General features: G+C 44.3%; 1 protein-coding gene across 6 annotated transcripts in view; it reads left to right on the top strand.

The window, feature by feature from the left end:
• Positions 1-12,819, top strand: part of TMEM44 (transmembrane protein 44) — a 76,546-nt gene that overhangs the window by 22,917 nt on the left and 40,810 nt on the right. Inside the window, exons 10-11 of one of the 6 annotated variants that reach the window (XR_002124998.1) lie at positions 4,877-4,997; positions 9,018-9,105. The exons of 2 other annotated variants lie outside the window; for them this stretch is intronic. Coding sequence is in view for 3 of the 4 variants with exons in the window: in XM_019651270.1 (XP_019506815.1) it covers positions 5,887-5,919; positions 9,018-9,128 (144 nt within the window). In the remaining variant the exon portion in view is untranslated. Of the gene's footprint in view, positions 1-4,876; positions 4,998-5,886; positions 5,920-9,017; positions 11,148-12,819 lie in introns of those variants that run through there. 3 more of the 6 variants (XM_019651270.1, XM_019651310.1, XM_019651272.1) reach the window with 3 other exon arrangements.

Here is a 12,819-nt window from a genome sequence, read left to right as displayed (position 1 = left end):
GAACCAACCAGATCTATTAACCATCATTTCCGTTTTACAGATGAGCAAACGGACTCTCCCCAGGACTCTTTGCACTCACCTGTGCTCTGCCTGGGTTCTCTGGGAGTGCCCTGTGTAATAGACAGGATAAAACATTGGGATCTGCAAATAATTCCAATGATGGCAGAACAGGAAAAGGGGTGAGACAGAGATAGATTAAGTCCACGGGAGCGCTTATGGAGGGAAAACTGGATTATTTTCACCTTTCCTCAAGTGTCCACTGGTTGGGCTGGGCTGGTCAGGACACCAGGTGAATGACATTGGAGCCTCAGTGTGACCTGTAACCCTATAGAGAGGCCATTTGCTTGGGCTGTGCAGATTTCCAGACATTTCCACAAGAGATGGCACACTCCACAGAGACTGTGGATTCACCCATTCATTCGCTCACTCACTCATCCCTTTGACACAGGACAGCCCCAGTCCTGGCACTGCCATCCCGAGGGTGTACTGAACAGATGTTGAATCAGGGTGACTGCCCGCCATAGTCTACAGGTGGAGGCTGAGGCCCAGAGAGAGCAGGGTTTTCAGGCGTGGCCTTCTCACTTTCCTGTTGATGAGTACGGGGTTGACTTTCCCCCAGCACTGAAACCGTTCCTCTGCCTTTTAAAGATTTTATGTTTTTAGCCCCTGGCATGCAACAAAAGATTAAGTCCAGCTTTGTGACAGAAGAGCAGTTAGTCATTTTTTTTCCTTCTGTGCTTCCTAGCAATGCCATAGACCTGGCATAAGAAGCTTGGTAGGAATTGGACAAGGAGGATGTTTCTGCCATTCAGACAAGCTGTATGCTGGAGAATGACTGTGACTGGAGCTGGTGCAGTTGTGGGGGGGATGGGGTGGGAGTGAGAAAGGAGCCAAGCACCAGATTGCTCTGTCTGAAAGAGGGCCTGTGTGTCCTGTTAATTCTGTCCCTAAGGCTCTTGACAACTGGGAGTGCTTGTGCCCTCTCCAAACCCTGCTTCCAGCACTGGCAGACCAGGACAGATTCCCTTGGACGGATTCCCAGGACAGATTCCCATTCTTAAAGCCAAATCATTCTTTTAAGGAATAAATAAATCACACACACACACACACACACACACACACACACACACACACACTAAAAGTGTTCATTTTAGAAGAAAATGCATCTAAGTAAGAAGAAAGAAGCCAGAATATTCCAATAGGTGCCAAAGGCCAGAAATGAAGTTGAGGATGTGGATTCTCCCTGCCATGAGACAGTGAAAGATAATACCTCCTAAAATGTATGAGGCAGTCGGCTGTTCCCTAAGGGTGAGGAAGGATGCACCGCTGGGCCCCCACAGGGAAACCGGCTCTGCCGGAGAAAGAGGACTGACCAGGAGTGGGGCAGACACGGGCTTGTCGGGGATCTATGCTGCCCTGCTGGGTGGCCTTGCACTGGACTTCTTGAGTTTTTGTTTCTCCCTTAGTAAATGGAAATCATGAGACTAGCCCTACTTATATTACAGAGTGACTGTGAGGGTCAAATGGGGGTGCTGATGGGACTTTACAAGACAACCAAAGGCGTTATATGCTGTGCAGTGGAATACGGGCTGGAAGTGGGCTCCAGTACTCACGCCGGCCCTGTTAGCTGTGGAACCTTACGATACCCATTCATTTCTCTGTACCTGCTCTGAAAGTGGAGATAACGAGCTCAGGGAGGATGGTGCAGCTCCATTAAGGTCAGTATGTAAAGGAGCTTTGATGCAGAAGAGCACTGGCCCCATCAATGCTCATTGTGAAAGCCCAGCTTTAGACTGGGCATCCTACTTAACAATGTGACCCTACGTGTCAAAGTGTGTTGTTGAAAGAGACAGATGGAAGTTAATGACACTGAGTCAATTCTTAGAAGTAGATAAGGCTTCCATTTAGAAAATGAAAGGGTCAGTCACCAGCCAAATGTGTTAATGTCCTTGATGGCACAGCAGCTCAGGCTGTGGGGTTTGCCCAGACGCCACTCTCAGAATACCTCCTCTGGCCACCTCAGTCTCTAGAAGCATTTCTTAGTCCACTGCCCCTAATCCAGGGAAGAGCCTTACGACTTCCACTTGAACCAGTGCAGGCGCTCCTGACTGAGCCCCTGCCTCCATCTCTCCTTTCATTGCCGTCCCACCCAGGATCTTCCCAATACGCCATCCCAGCCCCACGGCCTCCCTGCTGTCAGGCCTTCTGTGGCTCTTATAGCTTACAGTTTAATCCCAAACCCCTTAACCTGACCTCCAGGACACTTAGTTGCCTGCCCTGAGCCAGCTCTCCAGGTTTTTCTCAGCACATCTATTCAGCTTTCCCTTTCTCTGGGTTCCTCTGCTTATTTCAGTCTTCTCTTTCTGACCTTCAAAGTCCTGTCTAAATCCTGCTTCCTCCAGGAAGCCTTCCTGGTGTTCCTGAGTAGGGTGCTAGATTTAACAGGCAAAAAATACAGGACATCAGTGAAATTTGAATTTCAGATGAACATACCTACACCAAAACGTTATTTATCCAAAATTCAGATTTCACTGGCATCCTGTGTTTTATCCGGCAACCCTGCTCCTGAATCAAACTTGCCGACTTCTGGCCCTTCCCTAGATCGCGTCTTCAGCTCTTCTGAGCAACAAAATTTCTTCTAAAAAATCAGGAACATACAATGTTATATGTCAATTATATCTCAATAAAACTGGAAAGAAATGATTTTAAAAAGTCAGGAACAGGAGCCAAGGTTGCCAAGTCCTTTCCCACTAGGTATCTTGGGATTTGGCCTAAAACTGCGCTTGCTCCCAACCCTCAATGCCCACTGTTTCAATACACATGGTTCCTCCGTCTTGGCCCTTTTGTTCCAACTTTGGGATATCCCTGAAGTGAAACTATGTGTCATCTTTATCAAGGAAACTAACCCACTGTGAGTCAGAACTTCTCTCTCGCTGATCTAGTACACACTGGGCCTTGCAGAGAGCACCTCTCAGCCTGAGACACATATTCCCATTTTACATCCTATTTCTCAGACGCATATTCTCATTTTACATCCTATTTCTCCCACCGCAGCCCAGGAAGGAAGAGCAGCATGGGGAATTTAGGCAGCTAGAGAGGAGGAAAGAAAGTGTGGAGGAGAAATGGTGCTTGATCCGAAGTGTCAAAGAACTGCTTAATTAACTATTAATAATGTGTGGATTTTAAAAAGGAATAGAAAGGATGAGATTTTGAAGCATATGGTAGAATGTTTAAAAGTCTATAAGGTACTAGGTCAAAAGAAAATCTGCTTAATAAAATTGAGAACTGTAGCTGGTATGTATCTGTCCAGTCTTAATCCTTTATATCCAGAAGAAACAAAAAAGCTTTATGATCAGTCCTAAGTCTAGCACCCTCTCACCTCCTCACTCTTGGGGAAGTCACTTCTCCCCAAATGTAAGAGGTGGGAGGTGGACAAATGGTCTGTGAGGGCCCATCCAGCTCCCACAGTCCAAAGTGACCATGTCTTCAATTGCTAAGACATACCTCAAAGTCTTCAAGAACAAAGGAAAGCTTACCACACGTCCTGTGGACAGGGTCTACAGGATGCTGCTTGGTTTCAGAAGTGTGAGAAAAAGAGTGCTTTTAGAAATGAGGTGAATTGAAATACGACATGCAGTGGTTCACAAAGGTGATGGAATTGTTGTCCTAAAGACAATTTAAGGATGTGTGGAAATACTCATTACATTTTAGGAGAGAAAAGCCATTTGTACAATTTGATGTGAGTGAGTGTGTGTGTGTGTGTGTGTGTTTCAGAGGGCTATTCAATAACTTCATAGAGGCTCTTTTGGAGACAGAATTATGGGCCATCTTTATTTTGTTGTTCTTTTTTTTTTTTTAAATGTCTATACAACAATGAACACCTTTTGCTCTGGAAACAGGGAAAAGACTGTAAGATGTTATTTATTTTTCAGGAAAAAGACTACGTTATTTATTTCTACTTTTTTAGGGGTTGGGGAGAGACCTCAATTAAAAAGATTTGGTCTAATTGTACCCTTTAGGCACATTATCTTCACTGGTTTAAAAAGTAACTTAAAAAAGAAATCTTGACTATTACCTCCGCTAGGGGGCACGCTTAAATTTTAGACTGCTTGTGCCACTGAAGATTTAAAAAGGCAGTTTCAAGGTTTCATTTCAAAACAGTTGGGGGGAATCTTAAGCTTCCTTGTTTGTTTGTTTGTTTGTTTGCTCGGCTTTAAATAAACTTTTTTATTTTGGAATAATTTTAGATTTACAGGAAAATTGCAAAGGTAGGACAGAGAATTCCCGTATACCTCTACCCACCCAATTTCCCCTAACATTAACACCTTATACACCATGCTGCACTTGTCAAAACTAGCACATTAACATTACTACAGTACTATGAATTAAACCACAGGCTCTATTTGGATTTCACAAGTGTTTTCCATTAATGTTCTTATTCTGTTCCAGGATACAATCCCATATATCACATTGCATTTAGTAAATGTTTTAACAAACAAAACACTGTGGTAACCACAGGTTACTGTTTCTGTTTTGCATGAGCCTCTGTATTTATTTGTAAAAGTTATTTAACTTTTGCAACCCCTGTGTGTTCATCAACACTTCTTTCTTGCAGTGTGCGTGGAAACATTTTGTTTTAATTATTTATTTTTTTCAGTTACAGTTAACATTCAGTATTATGTTATATTAGTTTCAGGTACACAGCATAGTAGTTAGACTTTTATATAATTTATGCAGTGAACCCCCCCCAGCCAATTAGTCTAGTACCCACCTGACACTATACATAGTTGTTGCAATATTATTGGCTATATTCTGTATGCTGTACTGTATGTGGAATTTTTAGTAATTTTGTGTTTTTTCCAATTTTTTTTTTCAGTTTATGTTCCCCCCAGCAGGATGTCATTAAAAGATGAATGCAATGGAATTATCACTAATTGTTTTAGATATAATAATGGCATTGTGCTTAGGATTTACGGGAAAAGTCCTTATCAAATGAGGTACACACTGAAGTATTTACAGATGAAATTATTTACTTTAAAACGCTTTAGCAAATAAAAAAGAAATGGGGAGCTAGGGAAAATAAAATAGGATGTGTACATGGATATTCATGAGATTACTTTTTTGTGTGTATGATTGAAAATATTATAATTAAAAAGTTGTTTAAAATGAAAATGTAGAAGAATTGAGCAGTGGAAGCTTGCTTTTAATGTGACAATAATGCCAGATGCTGTGGACTGTTCAGATGGGCAGCTATTCAGCTTACCAGACATTCACAGATCGATATAACAGACATTTGTCGCATCATAGCTTTATATCAGAAACACTCCCAGGCACCACACACGGTACTGGAGGAAAAAGACAGGCCGAGAAGCCACCCTTCAAGAACCTGACTCAGACATATTTGAGGCTTGGGGTGGGACCAACCATGCAGTAAAGGCTGATTAAAAGTGAATCTTGGCTGGCAGCAAATACCCCATATTTTCAAGGTGGGGATTTTATTTGCATCTCTCTTTCCTAGTTTTGTGGTTTTTGAGTTGACTCATCTCAGCCATGTGGTTAATAACTGGAAGATTTATTACTATGACACCTAATAATAATAATTTCTAATAGCAGTAATTTAAAAATCTGTACAGGTTATAATTCTTCCCAGGACCTGCAGTTCTTCATAATTATCACCATTATCTGATGATCATTTCACTAGATTGTAGCTGCCAGTAGCTTCTGCCTTTCTGCTTGCTGAAGTCAGCTATTCCTTTGCCCTCAGACTGCCCGGGGGCCTGCCTCTTGGTTCACTGAGCAGACACAGCAAGGTGCTGAGCTCTGCTCTGCTCCATGATGGTGGCAAAATCTATCCAACACTTTTCTATCTCTCTTTTTATTCTGCAGCAAAAGTATTGGGAAGCCCTAAACTCGGAGCAGGTATGGACAATTGTGCTCTCTATTCCAGAAGGGACTTCCTGTGGCTTGACTTCAGTTCCTGTTTTTGTTAGCCCCCCTTGGATGATGTCTGGGCCCATGCCAAATAAGAAAAAAAAAAAAAAAGTGAAAATGAGAGGCGAGTCTGAGGATCAGGGGAGTTTACGGGTTCTCTCAGTTCAGAGTTCTTTCCACTTTGCCCAAACCATCCAGTAGGGACTCAGAAGATGTGTAACCCAAGGAAGAAACGTGGTTTGGGACAGAGGTCTATGAACAAGCAGAATAACTGCAGGTTGCTAATGATAGTGGTGCTGGGAGTGGCTGCAGTACTTGAGATAAACATTCCTCCGCACTGTCATTCTGAGACCTTGGGCAGCTGGCTGCTGTCTCCATGCCACCCTCACCTCCAAGTGATAGTCGAGCATGTTTTATGACAACCACCTGTGCCTGTCATCTCCCAGGATTGTTTCTGATAAGACAGTGGGTCATCTTTTGCTCAAATTCTCTTTATGCCTGGTCAAATGGTTTTTATTACCTAAAATGAAGCTTTAAAACACATTATTCTGGGGAGTCAGAAGAAAAAGATTTAAAATGTTTTTGAATGCTTACCCCACTTCACAGAGTTCACTTGATCAAAGTGGCGGCCTATTTCTGTTTGCCAGAAGCTGAATGGGTCCAGTGTCACAAGAATAACCCTTAAGAAGCCGTTTCAGGAGCTGGAGCAGTGGTTCTGAAACATCAGGGCAGCTAAGAATCTTCCTAGAAACTTGTTAAAATGCCAAACCTTAGGACCCAGCCCACAGATAGGGGCTAGGGTGTGTCACCAGCATCAGCCTTTTTTTCTGGTGAGGTTGGTCCAGAGCATAACTGTGATCTAGAATGTAGGCCTCGGCTGGAAAACAACATTCATCAAAAAGCACGCTGTCCATCCCCAGAGAACAGGCTCCGACTTCCACCACTGGGAAACCAGGCCATGGAGGCTTAAGGGCTGGGGAGCCCCCTTTTTTTTTTTTTAAAGATTTTTATTGGGGAATTGGGGGAAGGGGAACAGACAAGTTGCTGTCCTTTTGTTCTTCAGTCTAGTTGTGGAGGACGGACGTTGCTTCACTGGCCCAAGTTGGCACCATCATTGCGCTCTTCCCGGGTGAGGCACATCAGTCACTGGTTTCTGGATGGCCGCTCACTGCGGCTGCTGGCCGCTCCCGCTGGCTGCTGGCTACACACGGTAGCCCATGGCAACCGACTGCCACAGGGGCTGCAGCCTAGCCGTTGCCGTTGACTCACAGCAGCCCAGCTCCAGGTTGAGCTGTTGTTCAGCATCTTAGCTGTGGAGGGCAGTGTCACTGGCCCTCATATGTGGGATCCGAATCGGGGCCCTCTGGCATCCCAAGCCAGTTCTTAACCATCACGCCACTCGGCCGGCCCCGCTCTTTTACGTGGGATCTTTGATAATGTCAGGAAAGAATTTGCTTAGATTTCCCCCCAAATTTGCAACCACAAGTAAATGAGAAGTTAGCACTAAAAGTGGCTGGCACAGCCCCGAACAGGTACAGGGGGCTGAGCTGCACCAACCAAATCAGTTCTGTCCCTGGCCTGCAGGGTTAGTGGGAATGGGGTGGTCTTTTTAACATGATTCTGTTTTTAATCACCAAGTAGTAAAACTCAGTTTAGTTATTATAAGTACATCACTCATTGAATTAGGCTCTTTCTGTCTAAAACAAAGTTACAATTTGTATTTTATAATTGGAATGGTATGGGCATTATCAGTCAGTAGCTCAGGGAGCCTTCAAGACCTTATCCCAGACCTGTAAGGACTGGACTGATAGATTCAGCTCAAATTTGAGCATCTGGTGTTTTGTTTTAGTTTTTGTTTTGTTTTGTTTGGAGTACATGTTCATGTCTGGCTCTATTTTCTTGCCCAAATAGATCACCTGGCCTGGGCTAACACAGCCTATGTGGACTTGCTTGAAATATTCTGGGTCTTTTGATATTGTCCAACGTGACCTGTGACTCAGAATTATCAGTCATAGAAACACAGAAATGAAAGAAATCGTATTATCTAGTTGCTGATCTAACATCCCATCTTACACATGGAGAAACCAAGGCCCTGAGAAGAGAAAGCAAGTTAGTGGCATAAGGACGGGAATCTAACTCCCCACTTGCCTCCATGGCTAGAATCACTAAGGATTCCCTTGCTCTGAGCCCATATACAAAGCTCTGTCTCTCAAACATCATATTAGAACAATAGGAGGACTTTGCAGCTATTGGGTTGTTGGAAAAGTCATGACGCATTTTTGCAATGAAAAACAAAAAATATGACATGACTTTTCCGACAACCCAATATCTTCAGCATGCTTTTGTGCCTACCCCTTGGTTTAAGCTTTCACGCCTACCCCTGCAAATTTCAATTTCCCATACTTGTCTGAGTCAGAGCGATGAAGTATTCACTGGCTGTGGCCACCACGCTGAATGAGGATTTCAGTGATTGTTTTTGACACGTATCCTGACCTCAAGTTTAGAGGAAACACCATGAGGAAACAGATGGGCAAAGGCAGACCGATGCCCTGCTCTTAAGGAGCTCATCCTCTACTTGAGAGGACAAAGCAGAAGCCCAGAGAAAGGCTGTCCATGTGCAGCTGCAAATGAGTGTTACAGGCAGTACAAAGAGAGAAGGGGGTGAGAGCTCAATAGGCATAAGCAGTCAGGTAGGCTTCCTGGAAGAGGAGGTACTTTCCTGGGTCCTAAAGAATGGGTTGTGTTTGCCTGGTCTTTTTCAGGAATGAGGCATGGAGGTGGGAATTCTCAGGATAAAGGGATCGTGACTCAGTCTTACTGGAGAAGGACTTGATGATGACAGGGGAAAAGAGGGTGGGGAGGGGAATGAGGCTGGTCTGTTCGGGGTGGCTGCCCATTAATTCCTTTATTTAATTGTATTTGCCCCGGTAGGTCCTAGAAACAATGGCCTGGTTAACCTGTCCTTACCTGTTTGTCCTTGTCTATGCCTGGGCCATGAGAACCAGGATTGGAGCTGTTGTTGGGGGGTTGTAGGAGATGGGAAGGGCCTGTTCCACCAAGGTACCTTTTGTGTCTTTTCTCCACAGTGGGACCCTGAAGATGTAAACCTTGAAGGGAACAAAGGCAACATGGAGATGCTTAGATGCCAGATGTACAGGTGCTTTGTGAGTCCAGGGGAATTGACCTCTGAGGAGTAACTCTTTCTGGAGCCAGCTCAACAGCTCAGAGCCCAAAGTCAAGTGTTTGTCAGGAACTGAGGAATGATCAACCAGCAGTGACACCCATGGCAGGAATTTAAGCTTCTGCCAGGTCTGCCTAAGAAAGTGAGGAACCAGGAGCTGTCACTGCACTTGGCTGGTCTGTGCCATGGCTCAGAATGGAGCGAAGACTGTGGACAGACCTGACATGCCCAGAGTTTGTTCTGAAAATTAAAAGTTTACAGAGCACTCTTGCTTTGAAATATAAACCTTCATCTAAAGGACACTGGACCCTCTTTTCCCCTTTCTCTTTCCATTCAACTATACTCTGAATATCTGCTAAGTGCCAGGAATGAGTTAACCTAACACATAGTGTTTGGTTGGATCTCAGTAGAGTCCCATTCTGCAAGACCTGGATAAGCCTAGCAAATGAGCGGGGTCAGCCCACATGCTGGGGCCTTGGACAAAATCACAGGTACTCATGGGACCTGGCTCTTGCCCTCTGGTCACCCACATGAGTTTTCTGCTGGAAGTTAGGGATAGGATTGCTTGGTCAACCAAGTGTTTGTAAGGGTAAGCAAAGTAAATTGCTCTAGGTACCAGAACTTGCTCCAACTTGGCAAGGTGTGTGCTGGGGCAGGATTTGCAGGTGAGGGGGACTGTCTGCATCAGGAGGTGACCGAAAGCATGCGGAGGGTAAAGAGGCGTGGCAGGAGGTGTTATTGGGTTGTCGGAAGAGTCATGACATATTTTTTCTATTTTTTTCGTTGCAAAAATGAATCATGACTTTTCCAATACCCAGTAAATTCAAGTGTAGCAATCCCATTTTAGGACTGTTTTGATACTGTGATCACAGATGAGGGGGAAGGTAGAGGGACTGAAGTGAATAAATCTTGACCGAGTGAACTGAAGTATGTCGCTGTGGAGCACAGAGATAGGTCTGAATCCCAGCACAGCCACAGAAGTCTGCCACAAGAGGAAGTGGGAGAAATGCCAAGAAACTGCTCTGTTCCTGGCTGGCCCTTGGCAGCCTGGGACTCAGCTGCTGCCGCCTGCTTTCTCCTAAGAGGTAGTGTAAGTCCTGGCAGCATGAAGAAAGGGGTGTCTTAGGGAAGCAGGTTGGTTCCGCCGATCTCTGCAGGGATCCTAATCCGCTGGGTGACCTCTGAGCTGGAAGTGAACTTAAAGCCACCCTATTCATCCCCTTTATCGAACTTCTTTGGTCCCTGGTTGTCTTTTAATGGAGTTTGCTAAAGTCAGTTTTGCGTCGTGATCTTAACCACTGAAGTTGTACTTTGAGGGAAGGTGAAGATTTGAATTGGCAGAGCAGGTGGTGTGTATGTGTGTGTGTGTAGAATTACAGAAGCTGAAACTGTACAGAGGATTAAAAGCAGGGGAGGGTGTAATCCAGTCAGGGAAGGAGGAATCCGATGTAGCCAGGATAGGTGATACAGTGTGGGCTGCAGGGAGTGGGTAAGGAGGCCAGAAAGAAAGCTGACTGTGAAGGCTGGGAAGTTGGTATTTAATTCTGTGGCTAACTGGTAGCCATGGAAGATACAAGAGTAGGAAGGTGACTGACATACCTCAGGTAGGCCACAGCTGATTGTTTTTTTAATCTCTATGGCCACAACTTTTACAGTATGAATGTGGGGAACATGTTTAATCTGAGTGGTAACAGCAGGGCAGGAGGACGGCTCATCTTTAGAAAAGCAGAGGCAAGGGAATAGGATGACATCTCTGTAGTTTGCCTTGAGCACATTTCGCTCTTTCAGGGGGAGGCTGGCTCATGCTCCTGAGGCACCAGAAATTGGTTGGATCCTGATGGAAATGACCCTTCATCCAAGAACATTAAATGATCTTGTGTGTGGAGGCAGTGGGTATATGAGACATCATTTTTACCTTCCTCTCAATTTTGCTGTGAATTCAAAACTGCTTTTAAAAAATAAAGTCTTAAAAAAATTATCTTGCTGACTTTCAGCAGCACAAACTATGTGAGCTCCAGATGTTGTGTGTCTCCCTACATCCCATCGGCCCAGCCTCTTCCTTTACAAACCAGTTCCTATCATCGCGGTCCAAGCTTGTCTCAAAGCTAAATCCCAAGTCTCTTCATCCAGGGTGAGAACTATTAAACTGGGAATTTTGGAAGCAAAGTTTAGCCTCATTGTTCAATGAGAACCTGCCTGTTAAGCCAAGCTCTGGAACTCTGGAGCCTTTGTGAAGAGGTACCAACTAAATGCCTTTCTCCTAGTAGGAGGGTCCCTGCCTCGGCTGCAGCCTCATCCCTAGCTGTTAGGCCAGGAGGATAACGGGAGTTACGTTCCGCAAAGACTGACTGAGCAGTGCAAGGAGAGGATGGGGAACAAATGTGCAATCCTCTTTTGCCCACGCATCTGCAGATAAGAGATGGTGAGATATAGTCTTAGTTGTGCCGCCTAGTAACTGCATGGCCTGGAGCCCGTTACCTAACCTTTGTGAATTCTTGAGGCAGACATAATAATAACTCTCTAGAAAGCTTCTAGTGAAGACTAAGCGAATGAACATCTATGAAATGCATAACAATACCTGACTCAAAGTAGACAGAAGCAGGATTCGTTTCCTGCCGCCCTGTACTTCCTGGCCACAAATGCAGAGAAAGGCAGGCAGTAACCGAGGAAGCCCACAGTTTGAAAGGACTTCAGTGATTTGAATCCCCTTGACAACAATCGCAATAAATGATTATCCAGCCCATTTAAACTTCTCTATTAAAAAAATTTCATCCATTTTATCTCCCAAAGAAGTTTGTGTAATTTAGGGAGAGCTCTTATCGTTAAGATTTTCTTTTTTAAAAGATTTTAAAATTGGGGAAGGGAACAGTGTTGGGGAATTGGGGAAGGCAACATTGTGTTTCTGCAGGACCCATCAGCTCCAAGTCAAGTTGTTGTCCTTCAGTCTTAGTTGTGGAGGGCACAGCTCAGCTCCAAGTCCAGTTGCTGCTTTCAATCTAGTTGTGGGGGGACGCAGCCCACCATTCCATTTGGGAATCGAACCGGCAACCTTATTGTTAAGAGCACACGCTGTAACCAACTGAGCCACCCAGCCGGCCCTAAGATTTTCTTAAAATCCTTTCTAGATCTTGAAGAACCAGTCCTCTTATTTCCTGCCAGTACTTCATTATGATGAATAGATTTCATTTTATTAACTTTATTGGGGTGACATTGCTTAATACAATTATACAGGGTAGATTTATGAGTATCATCTGATGCCCCACTCACATCATGTTACAATGGGGTATGAGTTCCTACAGGGTAAGGAGAGGCACTGGGCCAAGAGGCATGGCCAGGCTCCAGCTCCCAGCTCTGATTCAGGGTGATCCTTGTCAAGTCATTTCCCTTTCTGTGTCAGTTTCCTCGTCTGTAAAATGAAAGTTAGGCCAGATTTCTTTCCTTTTTTCCCTTTTATGAATATGCTAGTGAATTTTTGTTTCTGACAGAAGATTGACATTTTTATAAGCTCTCAAGAAAGACATACTATTAAGCCAAATTTCAGATATACTTTGAAAATAGGTTTCATTATATAATACGTACTTCTTTCTGTTTGAATTTTACTATCTGTTTAAGATGAAATTTGCCTATGAAGAACTCAGTGCTTGCTTAACATGAAGAGACCATAGCATTTGACGTTTACAAATTTTGCAGTTCCTTCCAGTACTGAA

The sequence above is a fragment of the Hipposideros armiger genome, unplaced genomic scaffold (assembly GCF_001890085.2).
Source record: "Hipposideros armiger isolate ML-2016 unplaced genomic scaffold, ASM189008v1 scaffold_8, whole genome shotgun sequence".
Lineage (NCBI taxonomy): Eukaryota > Metazoa > Chordata > Mammalia > Chiroptera > Hipposideridae > Hipposideros > Hipposideros armiger.
This window is presented reverse-complemented; position numbering and strand designations above follow the sequence as displayed.